Below are 15,828 nucleotides of genomic sequence, written 5' to 3' on the forward strand. Positions count from 1 at the left end.
ATCTCACTTCTATTTTTCTACAAGACAAACAGATCACAAGGCAAAGCAAGCTCAGTTGCCTTTGAAAATAAACTTTTTCAGAACCAATAAAAGGCTACTGTATCCCCATAATTGAATCTCTGAATTGGACCCTCAATTGTGAGTGTTTGCTTAAGCAAAACCCAAACCTGCATTAGAGACACGTCTGTTAATGACAAGCCAATGCTCTACTAACTTTTGATCAGAGGAGAGAAATTAGCAAAGTTAATACTGCTTAAGTTTAATCATTGGCAAAATCAGCGGAACTAATTTTAGCTGAGCAAAGCAATGTTCTGAAAACTTTGTTAAAAGGTGATTTTCAAAGTCTAATAAATGAACTTGAAACGCAAGGATGAGACTAAAAATATACATCCAAAAGATCTAGTACATTCAGTGCTTGAAACAAATGTGAACATTTGTATTTGTTCCAAGAACGTGCCAACTATATATCAGTACTGACTTTCTAAATCTGTTGCAACATGAAGAAGTAACAAGTAAACCTACCTTTTTGCAACTACTGTGCAAACTTCTTACAAAAATGTCAATAGCAACTGTTTAATACAATGGTAAAATGCAAAATTGACAATGGGACTACGGACTTTCTATTAACTTTGAGCATACACAAGAGCATCCTAATCAAAAAGGAAAAAAAAAATTAGAATGTAGAAATAAATGGAAATGTAAATAATTTGTTAATTGTGTCATATAAGCAATAGGTATATGTGAAGTCATATTATAAAATATTACTAAATGTCTGATAATTTAAAAAAAACCAAAACCACACCATATTTTCAAGCAACAAAGTCTGACAGCCCGCGCAAGAAAGGCAGGAAGAAACTGTTGCCAATTTCTCCTTTTTGTTTTAAAATGTCATTGTCTTCTTTTGCAGAAGCACACAGTGATGCTGACACCTCCAAGCAAAGAAACTTGGCACTCTGTAAGTATACAGGGACTCACATGCTAGAGATGATTATATATCAGTATTATATATCAGATTATATATCAGTAATAGGAAATATAGAAAATTCCTTGGAGTTCTTTACTCTTACAATTTTGATTTTCAAATCTTATGGACATTAAATACTGATGAATGTGTGGGGTGGAAGCAGAGGTGATACTCAAAATAAAATAATGAGATAAGGCTGCCCAATCTAGAAACATGCCAGCAAACATTTGGATTCTGATCTATTATACTTTGTCTCATGCTTGTAGAGAAAACTTACTTTTAAATACTTATTAAAGAGCATTGTATGTAGGAGCATTATTTTCTTATTCTTTTATTTATTAAGCAAAATTACACCTCTGCTGTGAGACCTCTGAACAGGGAAGAACTATTTTTTATCATTTGTAAGGTTTTCTAAAATTACAGCAAAATATTTCTCCTATAAACATACTGTAATGATTCTAAGGCTGTGGATTTCAAACTGCATCAAAATCTAAGTATTGGACTTTAGAAAAAATAAAATTCCCATCTTGCTGGCAGGTCCAAGTTCTCTTTCCTAGAACAGAAGATACAAGACCACAATGCTATCATTCAATTAGGATGGAAGTATTAAAAACCATTTGTCTCAGAGCAGCATCCCTTTGTTTGCTGTTTGTTATGAGCAGGAGCACATACTGCAGAGCAACAGGGAGAGCTGTAACAGAAGTAACATTTTTTAGAAATTAAATAAAGGAAAGGCACCCAGATTACTCTTCTGTAAGTACCCTCTTCCTGCACTTCTGTGCCTGACAGCTTCAGAAATGTGGATTTAATCTTTACTTCATGGAATCATAGAATGGTTTGTGTTGGAAGGGACCTTGAAGCTCATTCAGTTCCAATCCCCGTGATGGGCAGGGGAACCTTCTACTACACCAGGTTGCTCAAACCCATTCAACCTGGCCTCAAACACTGCCAGGGATGAGGCACCCACAACTTCTCTGGGCAACCTGTTCAGTGCTTTACCATAGAGACTGAAATATTATCGTTTATGACTTAAACATTTTCATGAAAGACTTTTGCCTATTACAGCAGAACTGTGTTACAAAAGCTAAAGAGATCACCAGCACAGACTGAATAGGCCTCTGAGAGGCCCTGGACCTTCACCGATGAAGATAAGATAAAGTAACAAGTCAGGGATGGGTACACTCACAAAGTACAAGCCTAATGGGGTGGAGATGATAGCCCCAGGGCTATCAGCTGCCAGGCTGGAACAAACCCTGGCACCAAAGGGTGGAGGGAGAGAGGCTTTGGGTGTGTGTTGGAAAGGCCTCTGGTGAGAGGCAGTGACCACCCATCCTCCCGTGGGCAGAGAAGCTCAGCTAAGGGGCCCTTCACCCCGGGAAAAGCCTATGCACAGCAAAGGGGCTGACATGGCCCATCAAAGGCCCCCCAGAGGGGTCCCCAGACCCTGCACCAGAGCACTGCAGCATGATGCAACAGACCCCCCCTGCTGCAAGGGACAGTGTCAAACTGGCCCCCTGCAAGGGAGGCACGTGGGCACTCCCACCAGGCCCACAGCATGTATTAATCCAGGGAATTCCACACTCTTCAGCATGTGGCATGAGGCAGGGGACTCTCACCACCAGGTGGAGGGGAGCAACAAGACATGACTGGGACCTTCGGATGAGTGATACGCTTCCACCTAACCCCGGTCACTCTCTCCCTGTCTCCCCAACCCCCACACACACTTTTCTTTCTTTCTTTCCTCTTTGGCTCTTCTACTATTAAATAAAACATACCAATTTTTTTCGCACCAACATCTAACCTCATTTGGTTCTAGTCTAATTTTTGGGTATATTTTGAACATTCTAAGTTCTTTCTGGTTTATACACAGAGACAGCTTTCTTTGCCTTTCTGGGTTTAAACTGAATGCTAACACCCTCACAGTATAGAGTTTCTTCCTAATACCTCATCTAAACCGATTCTTTCAGTTAAAGCTAATCCACCTTGGCACACCACAACATGTCCTTGTTAAAAAAAGTCCCTCTCCAGCTTTCTTGTAGGCCCTCTTCAGGTACCAGAAGGCTGCTCTAAGGTCTCTCTTGAGCCTTCTCTTCTGAAAACCCAACTCTCTCAGCCCATCTTCAGAGGAGATGTATTCCAGCCCCGTGACCATTTTTCTGGCTCTCCTCTGGACTCACTCTAAAAAGTCCACATCTTCTTTACGTTGGGGACCTCAGAGCTGGGTGCAGTACTGTAGCTGGAGGTCTTACAAGGGCAGAGTAGAGTGGAAGAATCACCTCCTTCAACCTGCTGGCCACATTTCTTTTGATGCAGCTCAGGATATAGTTGAGCCCTGTTGCCAAGTCACACTGAGCTCTTTCCACTCAACTTCAGGTCAGCTCTTCTTTTAGCTATTGTTTGCTCCCTTTTCCTGAGTCAGGGCCAATATTCACAGACATGGAAGCTTTGTAAATAAGGGCAGGTGACTAACTCCAGGAGTGGAAGTTGCACAGCCAATTAAGCTTCTTCTTACAGCACCTGAGAAGGGGATTCACAGCTGCCAGTATGCCAAGCAGGACTCCTTAGATGACTCTGACAAAACACCACAGAGACAGGAGGTACACAACCACAAGTTGTTCTCTCTTACCCTCCTGGACTTATACACCAGCCTCTAGGATGATGGCTCTCAGCCTGAAACTCTACCTAAGTTTAAATACTTATCTGTACTCAAATACATGAGTTCCCAGCTTCCATTTGAAATATGGAAAAAATTGGGGAAGTGTCACAAATAGTTACAAGAACAGACACTTTGGTAAAATAGTCTAATCCTTACTGGAGTCACCCCTGGAACAAGAAGGCCTCCATCCCCATGTTCCTGATCTGTCCTGCACAGGACGGAAGGAAAACCTGGATGATAAGTTGAACTGATTTGCTGTTCAGCTAAGATTACAAAAGCAAATCAGAGAACATTACAAGAATCCTTCTCCAGCACTGTGCAACTCTAAAGACTTTTTATGTATTTTTCACTAAGAGCTCACTGATTAAGTGCATAAAGAACACTATACTGGGAGTTAAAAACTATCTAACTTTGTTTTTTTGCTAAATACTTCTTGGGGTTCCTAAATCAATTCATCTTATCTCCTCACCTAGTGCCATGATTTAGCCGCATGCAAGCTATTCTGCTTCACTGAAGAACCAGTTCTTATTCTATTGTCTTCCAGAATCTCTTTCTTATCATACCCTATCCTAACAAAAGCGTACTGGCCCTTCAGCTTAGTATTGGTTACTGCTGACTACTGAAACTTTACTCACACTATAGATACTTTCAGAAGAGATAATATTTTCATTTTTTTCTGTTCTGTATTCATTTTATTTCTACATTTCATCACCAGCATTCTAGAACAGCTTCTGTTGTGGTTATCTTCTAGGCTTTTTTTTCTCCCAACTCTTTTGTCACTATCTCACTTCCATCTGTTTTGAAAAGCTATGTTCATGCTTACTAAAATCTTTCAAATTTTGCATTTCGATTGGAACTGAAAAAAGGGCAATAACAAACACAACTTTAAAACAGAAACAGAGTTAAGTCTGGGAACCACTTTTAGTCTCCCATCTTGTGCTCCTGTAGCATACACACACATCCCCACACAAGCGTGTGCATAACTTTGCACAAGCCTACTTTGTCCCTCAGATGCTGCAGTCTGTTGAAATTAACAGAGAGGTTCATCTTAGCACTGATGAACAGATTTGCTAAGGCTAAAATTAGATCTCGTATTCACCCGTATCATATTCCAAAATGTTACACTACACGTGATCCTTTGAGCGCAGATGCTCACACCAATTACTGATAACAATCCATAAGAGTTAGTATACAGACCTAACTAGACACACCAAGAAGGACAGCAGGCTCTAATTTCATCAATAGAAAACCAAGGAAATCTGGTACTCTTTTCCATTTTTGCCCTGAGCAGTAAATCAGCAGTATTCTTCAATACTGATTTAATTTACAATTAAGATCTTTCCTTAATATGATGGCTACACTCTATCTCACAAACCCAATTTTTAACCTTAAAATGTGACATAATATGAAAACTGCTGACACAAATAATTGACTGCTTTATTATAAATAGAATACTTGAAGTTATTTTTAAAATGCTTCATAAATCCACATTAAGTCTACTTTATTGATTTTAGAAAAGTTCATTTTATTTTCATAGTCATAGTCCATGATTTGTGCACTTAAGAAAAAACACGTTTTTCAGTTTTAACTGTCATTGAAATATCTTTCATTTCAAAGATATCAAGAAATTATCACTATTCACTTTCAATACAAAGCCTCTTACACTTCAGCTGTCATTTTCAAAAAATCATACTGAAAATAGTGTTTCTAAGCAGAGTTCAGTTGCAGTGTAATAAGTAATAATTTCATCAATTAGCAGTATTCAGCATCCACTGAGAGTTCTCTCACTATTATTTTATTCATAGAGTCCTTTGTGGAAGTAGCATACTAAAAAGATCCATTTATCCTTCAAGGTTTTTCATAAATGTGTCATACATCTTAGAAAACAATTGGTTATTATTCTCGCTCAATCTAAATAACTATAATAACTTCCAGGTGTAAAACCTCCCTTTATGCTTCCAATCTTCTTTGCTCCCATTATGGGTCTACATTTTTAATAACTTATTCTAACATTTCTACCTACTTTCACAAATGAATTCTGGAGTTTTGCATGGATGCTAGACATGCCTGGATGGAAGGGTAGTCAGCGCATTGTTAAGAGCAGAATAGAGTTGGGTTTCATAGAATGCCCTTCACAATCAGTGAAAACCCAAGCATTTCATAATGAGCAAGATGCTAGTATAGATGCTAACAGTGCCACGGCTGGACAGGAAAATGCTGTGATTCTTAAACTCAGCAATAGCCTGCTTTCAGTGTACATTTTATTTCTCCTTCCCTGTAGATCCCTCCACATATTTATTAGCATTTTTTCCTCTCTCAGAAGCTCTTCCTGCCTTCTGTCCTTTCATCACAAGAGTGCAAAGGGCTCCCTTCAGAGCACAGTATTCTCATTCCTTAATTGACTGACAGAGATGCAATTGGGCAGCACGAGGACCTCTCTCAATGCTGTGCAGACAGCCCTGCACAGAGTGCACAGTGCAACAAAACATCCCTGCCTTAGGAGACATGCACAGCAGCCTGCTTCATTCTCTCCACATTGGCCAAATGCTTTGTTGACTGAGAAAAAACCCAGCCAGGAAAGTTCATTCCAATGGACGTTCCAATTTAAATAAGGCCTCTCAGAGCACAGTCAACAAAATCACACCAAAAACCAAGGCAAACATGCAGCAATATACTAATAAATAAACTAGGTTTCACAACAACCACTTTGCAAATGGAGTGGAGTCCAATCTCCATGATAAATACAAGCCTAATGACATTGAATGTGTGACTAATACTTGAAAGAAGAGTGTCCTTAGGAAGAACACATTAACTAAAATCAAACCTTCCATTTTTCCACCTTCTACAGTCTCAAAGGGGTGTGCACAGGTACCTCTATAAAAAAAACCACACACATACACACACCAACAAGACATGTAAATCAGACAGGTTGGCTGCCTGGACACTTTGCTCCTTAATTACATATATAATTGTTTTTGAACCTGAAATTAAAATGTCAGAATGCACCATGATTGCCTTTAACTGATGACTAGCATCCCATCTAAATGGAAATATTTAGATTCATCACCTAGATACCTTTTTAATTTGCTTTCAAGTAGAGTCACAGGCAAGCATGTCTGCCTTCTCCCATTTGCACTGTTGGTGTCAAGTTGAACTGGAAAGGCCAACCATTTCAATGAACTAAAATAAACGTAATTTTAAGGTCAAGTCACTTGTAACACTTCAGGCAGCAAATGTCATACTGAAAATAAAATTGAACCTTGGCTTGAGCAGAGATGAAAGGTTTGGCATTTCAAGGACTTCATTGTGTTTATCACTTTAAATCTACAAATTAAATACCAACATCACATACATTAATATTTATCAAACTAAGAATGCTTTCTGAAATGATATCTTTAAATACTGGAAGCATTATTAAAAACAAAATACTCCTATAGGTGGGCTTACTCTTAATTCAAATGTCTCTGCAACACCTAAAACCACTTAAAATTCTGCACTGGTTTAGGAAGGCAGCTATGACTACAGTAAGAACCCAGATGTTTCACAGGAAGGTCTAAGTATTTTGACAGAGGAAATAAGTGAAATTGCCAAACACACACCATAGCATAAGAATCACAGAATCACTAGGTTGGAAGAGACCTTCAAGATCATTGAGTCCCATGCCCTAATAGACCCATGCCCTAACACTTCAACTCAACCATGGCACCAAGTGCCACATCCAATCTTTTTTTAAACACATCCAGGGATGGTGACTCCATCACCTCCCTGGGCAGACCATTACTGTACTTTATCACTCTTTCTGTGAAAAACTTTTTCCTAATATCCAACCTATATTTCCCACATGCTCAACACATGCTGCCAGCTTAGTGTCATCCACAAACTTACTAATGAAAGACTCAATCCTCTCATCCATGTAATCAATAAAGATATTGAACAGAGCTGGCCCCACCACAGACCCCTGAGGGACACCACTGGTGACTGGCCCCAGCTGGATGCAGCACCATTCACCACCACCCTCTGGGTCCAGCCATCCAGCCAGTTCCTAACCCAGCACAGAGTGCTCCTGTCCAAGCCATGGGCTGCCAGCTTTTCCAGGACAATGCTGTGGGAGACAGTGTCAAAGGCCCTTGCTGAAGTCCAAACAGACAACATCCACAGCCTTCCCTGCATCCACCAGGAAGGTCACCTGGCCATAAAAGGAGAGGTAGGTTGGTCAAACCCAGCCTACCTCTCCTGAACCTATGCTGGGTCCAATACCCTGGCCATCCTGTAAGTGCTGTGTGATGACACTCACTATAAACTGTTCCATCACCTTACTGGGTACTGAGGTCAGGCTGACTGGCCTATAATTACCAGGATCCTCCTTCCCACCCTTTTTGTGAATGGGTGTCACATTGGCCAGCTTCCAGTCATCTGGAATCTCCCCAGGGAGCCAGGACTATTGGCAAATGATGGAGAGTGGCTTTGCAAGCTCATCTGCCGGCTCCCTCATCACCCTGGGATGGATCCCATCTGGTCCCATAGATTTATGAACATCCAAGCAGCTCAGCATTTCTCTGACTGCCTCCTCCTGGATAACAGGGGGACCATTCTGCTCCCTGACACCATATACCAGCCCAGGAGGACAGCTGTCCTGAGGACAAGCTGTCTTCCCACTAAAGGCTGAGGCAAAGAAGTGTTAAGCAATTCCCCTGCCTTCTTATCTGCAATTACTAAGTTCCCTCCCACAACCAGTAGAGAACAAAGTTTGGCCTCACCCTTCCTTTTGCCATTAATACATTTATAAAACTATTTTTTATTATCCTTTATAAAAGTTGCCAAATTAAGTAAGAACTGAGCTTTGGCTTCCCTCATTTTTTTCCTACATGCCCTAGCAACCCCCTTCCTGAGACACCTGACCCTCCTTCAGAACAAGGATGTTGAAAAAGTAGATTATTTCACTTGTGATTTATGATTTGGATAATATTAAGAAAAAATTCCTTTACATATCTTGATATAAACACTCCTCAAACTTACATGCTTTGTCATTTCCTCCTCACTGCATCTTCTAATTTCTGCTGCTAGTGCTGTTTTTTCTACTCCTACTTGTATCTTACATTCTTTGCCCTATGCAAGAGCAAAAAAAAATTGGAATCTTTATTATAGTTGTAAGAGTCTATGAACAGAAAAAAAGCAATTTAAAGTATAGACCCAGTCTGAATCACCTGTTATTTCATAAAAGAATACACCTGGCCAACTGAAAGGCAAAATGTTCTAATTTCAAAAAAGCATTATTATGAGAAGAAAACTGAAGAATTTAGTTCAATTCTCCCACTTACTACTTTAGCTGCCTTCTTCCCCAATCACAATTTGACCTGGATATTTTATAAATTTATATTTTGAATTATGGCATTGCACACTGCATTATGGAACTGCATAAAGACCAAGAGGGCAAAATGCCCCCCAAGATCTGTGTAGCCAATCTCTGTTGGCAGGTTTCACAAACTGATGCTCTGCACATGTAGGGATGCCAGAGATTTATGCTGTGCTGATTTGCAAGAATTCTGCCCTTAGTATAAAAATGACAGCAAATGCAACTGAAAAGACTTTGAAAAACATGCCCACACAAACACCACCCTCTGAGCTTCTGATAAGGCATTTATGGCCAAAGGTTCCTAATCCCAAATGTTTGATTTCTTTGCCAAATCACATACTTGCCGAAGTCTCATATAAAGGCACAAATCCTGCTCTTCTCAAAGGCGGCAGCACAGGGCAGGGAGCAGAGTGTGTAACACTGTACTGATGAAATAAAAAAAGGAATAGAAATCATATGCTAATAAGAGGAGGGAGGTTGCCAGGCAACCAGGGAGGGAGAGAAAGCAGTTTTTGATTTGAACTCGGTGCTGTCAAAGGGTTAGCATAGCCAGAACAAACAGGACACATTCAATCCAGCTTGTCTGCAGCCACCAGGAATTTCATCTTTTCTCAATATTTTAACTAGAAGTGTGCTCCCAACTCAGTACCAGTTACTTTCGTGTTCCCTGAGTCATTTTACTGACACTGGCAAAATGGTATAGGATAGGATGGACAGTAGAATTTTTCAAAGTGTTAATTTGAAAAGCAGCAGCTTGTGTCTTTGGGTAGCACAAACTGCACCACACATGTACACTGGCCAACAGGATGGAGAGAGCCAAGCAATCTTGGGTCCAAGCAAATACCAGCCCATCAGACGCAGCCACACCCCTCTGGGCTGCACTGAAAACCGGGCAAGTCCTGCCCTGCTGCTAAAATTGCACTCTTCCAAATGCATCTCAATTGCCTGCCCTGCAGTGCTGCACTCTTGTCACAGCAGATCGGCAAAATCCTGCCTCATGGATATCAGCTTTCTATATCAGCATGTAATTACACTTTCTTAAAAGATGTGACACTAAGCAGAGGGAAGAATAAAATTCCAGTTTGGTCTACAACATAAAATCATCACAAAATTCATTTCTGTAACTAAAATAAAATCAATTTCAGTTCCTTCTTGTTTTCAGAGTTGCTAACTGCAGATTAATTGTAAATCTCGGCCATGAGAAGGGTGAGAATAGCAGTTCTTACATGAAAGACCTCACAAAAAGAGTAAAAATTTAAAGGATGGGGGAAAAATGGGAGTTTAATTTGAAAGTAACATTAAAACACAAAGGTTGAAGAAAAATGAAATGCACAAGTTTTGAAAAGGGATTTTTTTTTCCCCCGACATAATTATTTGGAGGGCTTGACTGCTACAGACTGGCAGACTATCAACAGTAGAGGCAAGACCATACATAATTCCTTGAGCATCAACAGGATTTGCATATAAAACATGAAAAGAAAAAATGTTTCACACAGAAGACTTTTCTTCCTACTTGCCAGATCAAATTTTAACCTGATGAGTAAATCATTGTTCAATTCTCTAAGACCGACATGATAATTGTGGTCTACAATCTTCCACAAGGTCTAAGCAATCATGCTATAATTGCTGTTCCACTCAACTAAGAGTTTATTACAATAAAACCACTAAAACAATGAAAAGGCTTGAGAAATTCATTAGGCAAAACCAGCAAAGTTTTGTTTTCTCACTGACTGCTTGTGAAATGACCCTAGGAAGACACAGCCGTCAATCTGGAACAGCCATCTGATCATCACAACAAGCTATAAAGCAGTAGCATAAAAACATTCTACATATTAAAGCTTCATTATGGAAGTTCAAAAAACTAGCAGGTATTTACAACAGAGAGAGATACTGTAATAAGTGGGGCTTTTAAAATAAAAGTTTAGCCTAGATCAAAGAAAGCTAGCTTCAGTTATTTATTCACATGACCTTTGCCTAACAACTCTGTGAGCCATGCTGACTAGTAGAGTTCCCTGCTATCATGCTGGAGGTTTCCTGTTTTTTACAGTATTCTTTATTTTTCAATCTTTGCCCTGCTTCCCACTGTGAGCACACCAAGCCTAGCCCTCAGACATACCTTTCTACCTGCAACTTTTTCACTGTTCTTGTCCATTTGCATTGGGAGAAAAATAAATGTGAAACTTGCCAACCTTCCTGTCCTTGCCCATGCTCGGTAACAGCTACTAAGTATATCCCAGGCAATGAAGAACTGCCACCGCTATCAAACCTGCTGCTTAAAACACTGTGGAATTTGCAGGCTGTACAATAATGCTTTCTCAAGACTTAGGAGCACTTCCCAAGTGACCCTTCCATGCAGCAGGAAACATGGCACAAGGGACTCTGCTCCCCTGGCTGACTCTGGAACCAGCTGCAGGCCTTGAGTGCAGATGTGCTGTCTGTACCATCAGTGAGCTGCTCAAACAGCCCATAGCCTCACCCCACATTCATTAGGACATTCAGACAGCAGTGTAGAACTTGCTGCTGAAGGAACTCAAAATGAACAAACACGCTGCCTCCTGAGCATTGAGGAACTCCTGGAGCCTCTTGTGTCCTCACTAAGGTCAGCAGCCAATGGACACAGTCTGGCCATTAAGAAACAATTTCTCAGAACCCTGAAGTAACACCAAAGAAATACGTGGATGAATTATATAACTTTTGAAATGCAAATACATTATATAAGAGCCATTTATACTTTCTGAAGCTAAATGAAGAGAAAGCATAACATCGTTATAGTTCATTGTCCATTGAACATTGTTCATTGCACTTTAAGTGAAAGTGACACAAATTTACCCTGATAATACACAATTCCCTGATTGCAATTTCAGAGCATGGCTCTAGCCCTTTGCACCTTTCACTTTACTCTCACAAGTCAAGGTTCAGTGTTGGGGTGGAAACAGCTGTGACAGCATTCTAGGTACCCAGCTGCTGGTCTAGCAGGAAATTACCCACTCATCAACACCCAATTCCCCTTTAAACCTACACACACGATTCAGAAGGAAGGACAGATCTGTGAAGTGCCAACATACTGCCTATCTACTGCAAGAACAATACTGCTGTTTCGTACTAACTTGTGTTGGGGGGCTGGTTTTCGTTTTCTCTGAATGTTTCAGATTTGTGACAACAGTGTGGCAAAGTGTCCCCACTCTGCTGAGAAGCAGCCCCTTCCAAAAAAGTGGGAGACCTACTCTTCTCCCCAGATTGCAGTCTGGGGGGCAGAGAGCTGGAAAGTATCCACAACCCAAACATCACCGAGTAAAGAGGAGAGACTGCAGAGCAACACTGGAATGCAGTCAGGAAAACACAGGGTGCAGAGAACAATGCTAAACTATGTCAGTCAAGATCCTGTTCTATTCATTTTGCAATTCATTAATTTCTGAATACTTGATTTCACAACTTTAATTCTTCAAAGAATCCTGAAGATTGCAATAGATGTAATTATATATGGTTTACACATAGTGATAGTCAGGAATCAGGTGAAACAAAAGAGAAGACAAAAGAATGGAAGACTTTCCTTCCCAGAGTATCATTGGGAAGTTCACATGAAGTCTGTAAACACTCTCTGGAGCTCAAATGTACATTTAACAGTTTCACATTATAAGTTAGAAAGGAAATGCTGCCCTCATAGTGTAGATTTCAAAAGTTCTTGTAAAGATTTAGAGAGATAATAAACAAAAACCCAAGGCAAGTCCTTATACCATAAATCCAAGGTAGGTACTTTCACATGGAGCTATTTTTAAACAAGCTTTCTTTTCCTTTTGCTTAGAGTATCAGTGTCCAAGGAATATTAGCAGCACACTTTGATAGTTGACTTTATTTTTAAAAAGGCAATGTTTGGGGTTTGTGGAGTTGCTGGTAGTTGAGGGGAGAGTTGTTGTTTTGTTTTGGTATTTTGGGTGTTATTTTTGTTTTAGTGTTAAAAAAAATCAAATTGGAGAAAAGCATATAAATCACAACAAAAAGCATTTAAATCACAACACGCCTAGTCTTCCACAATTTGGAAGGCAGGTTTTAGAAAAAACAACTCTCTATGTAATTTATTCATTTTCTTTAGTTAGGTCCAGAGACTGAAGCTGCTGGCTAAGCCAAGCAAGAGGGACAAGATTCCTCAGGGACAGTTTCCTGGAAGTTTTCTTTTGTAAAATAACTTGGAGAATCATCCGTGATTTTAGCTAATTCTAGCACAGATTCTTGCCTCTTCTTTAACCAATGACATGTCTTTTTATCCAGCCTTAACTATTGAAATACATTGTAAAGTAGCACCAGGACTTAAGAGATCATTTTTAATATTTTAGTATAGAAATTTGAGATACTAACCATTGAGACAAATGTCATCATCATTTATACTGTAGCCAAGAAAGTGACCAAAATATTCAAGTTGTGCTGCCAGTGGTCACATTGATAGACTCCTCCACTCAACAAACAAATTACTGAAAATATTTATCTACAATGATAGGATTAGCTAGCAGGCACTGTCCCTACTTCAAAGACAAAGATAAAACACATTTTTTGAAAATGCAGTACTTCTTCCCCCAAAAAAATAAAGTCCTATGCTACAATGCTGCAATTAGATTATCAGTAATTATTGATACACTCATCTGTGAGACAAACCATACAATGACTAAATTTATTCGAATAGATGGGGGAAGGACAGGACAATACATTTGGTTAGAAGGAGACTGCATTGATTTCCTTGCTAGTTTAAAGGACTGCTGAAAACAAATATACAGTAAGATACTGACCAAAGTTTGTATCTGAAACCTCAGAGTAAAGTAAACACCAGCCTTTTAAAAATCCATCAACTCATCTCCTAAACCATGTACTACTGCATACTACTACCAACACAGGATCCTATCATAACATTGTTCTTTCAATCTGAGTAATAAGTATCTAGAAATGCAAAACAATGCTATACAAAAAATATTTTGCATTAAAAATTTAAAGAAAGTACTCAAAAACCCAAACAACTAAAATCAAAACTTTATCATAGAAAAATGAACTTTAACATTTGAAGAAAAATCCAAGACTGGCTGCTCTGAAAACACTGAGCTGGTAAGAGACAGTGACGATTTCATACCACAGTGTCTCCCTAATTGCCAGGAAGACTTCTGTGATAGTTCATTCTTCCTATCTATTCCATGCTTCAGTTTTATCAGAGTATCTGTAAGATCATTTCTGGACATTAGTCATGGTTTAAACAGCAGCTCAGCTAGGAAATGGACTGGACACAAAAACTCAATACAAGAACTAATGATAAAATTCAGTCACAACTGACCTAGAGATGTGTTCAAGTTTTTGCTGTGCGTATTTGTGTATTACGTCTGGGCCTCAATGATCTGCAACAGCCCAAACTAAACTTAACATTTTACACTTCAAGGTATACAACAACAAAAAGTTGTGTCAGGCTAGAACAAGACTATTAACCACAAGTTCATTTGTTATTGCTTTTGTTTTACTAGACTCTTCACAAAGAGCTGAAGTTTACAGCCAAACGTGAGGTTCTGGGAAAGGTAGGAAAACGCTACCTTGAAGTCCAACCTTGCAACCTGGCTAACACCAGCGGGAGCTCACCACGTGTGCCAGGGCACCAGCCTTGGTCACACCCCACCTCAGCTCCGCCTTTCCAAGGCCACGTCCGGACCCTCCTTCCAGCGACCTGCAGCAAGGAATGTCACGAAAAACCTCAAGTGCCACAGGTGAGAACCCCTCTTGCAGCGAGGCTACTAGCCCGGCCCTCCTGCACAGCCTCCCATGCAATTGTTTTGGTCCGAGCAGACCGGGTGCAGTCCGTGAGCGCAGCTTGACCCGTGACGAGGACAGCGAGGAGCCGGGTCCCGCACAGCTCCTCTGGCCCACAGCCAGCCAAGGGACGCTGAGCCCGAGGCCATCGGCCACGGACCTTGAGACCGTCCAGGGCTCACCAGGTCACGAATCCCGAGCAGCCCCGCCCCTCAAGAACCGTGCCAGAGCCGGGAGCCCCACCTGCCCCGGAGACGGGGCTCGGTCACATCCTGCCCTCGAGTTCACCGGGGAGTGACAGAAGGCGGCGAGCAGAGGGGAGGCGGCGGGCGCCGCCCCCTCACGGCCCCCGGCCGGGCGCCGGCCGCGCTCGCCGTGCCGAGGACGGGGGCACGACTGGAGCGGTGCGCCCGGCGCTGCCCCGACAGCCCCTGACCGCCGGGGCTGCGGCTGCCCGGGGGCCGGTGCCGGGGCTGGTCGGCACGGCGCGGCACAGCACGGAAAGGGGCGGCGGGACGAGGCTCCGGGCACAGCCGGCAGGCAGCGGCGAGGGACTTCCTAACGCCGCCAAACTTTATCGGGCGCCGGCGCCGCCGGACACAGCCCCCTCCCCGCTAATGACAGCCGCACGTCCCGGCAGGGCGAGTGGGTACCTCAATGTCCACCGGGTCCCGGCTCAGCACACGAGCCATGGTGTCCGCACCGCCTTCCCCCAGCTCCCCGCAGTCCCGGAGTGGAAGGGAGCGGAGAGCGGGAAGAGGCGGAGCCGGCAGCCCGGGCAGCAACGCCCAGGTGGGCGGGCGCCCCCGCGCCGGGCCGGGGCCGCCCCGCCGGGCAGGGCAGGTGTCCCGCGGGGCGGCAGCGCTCCGAGCCGCGCGCCCCGGGCCTGCGGCAATGGCCACCGAGCGGCGGGGACGCGGCTCGGCAGCAGCGCTGCTCGGGGCTCCCCGCACACCGCCCCGCCGGGAACGGCCCGGGGCCGCGCCCCGCCGCTGCGCCCTCCGCACGGTCCCTGTGCCTCGCCCCATGCGCGCACCCGGCCTCCTGCGGCCCTGCCCCTCTCATCCCTGGTGGTGGCCG

General features: G+C 42.4%; 1 protein-coding gene across 3 annotated transcripts in view; it reads right to left on the reverse strand.

Annotated features, from left to right (window-relative positions):
- DPYD (dihydropyrimidine dehydrogenase) overlaps positions 1–15,482 on the reverse strand; it is a 332,297-nt gene extending 316,815 nt beyond the window's left edge. For all 3 annotated transcript variants that reach the window (XR_010784063.1, XM_066555445.1, XM_066555446.1), the window contains exon 1: positions 15,402–15,482. Coding sequence is in view for 2 of the 3 variants with exons in the window: in XM_066555445.1 (XP_066411542.1) it covers positions 15,402–15,440 (39 nt within the window). In the remaining variant the exon portion in view is untranslated. The remainder of the gene's footprint in view (positions 1–15,401) is intronic.
- Positions 15,483–15,828: the final 346 nt, after the last annotated feature.

Source organism: Molothrus aeneus, chromosome 9 (assembly GCF_037042795.1).
Source record: "Molothrus aeneus isolate 106 chromosome 9, BPBGC_Maene_1.0, whole genome shotgun sequence".
In the NCBI taxonomy this organism is placed as follows: Eukaryota; Metazoa; Chordata; class Aves; order Passeriformes; family Icteridae; genus Molothrus; species Molothrus aeneus.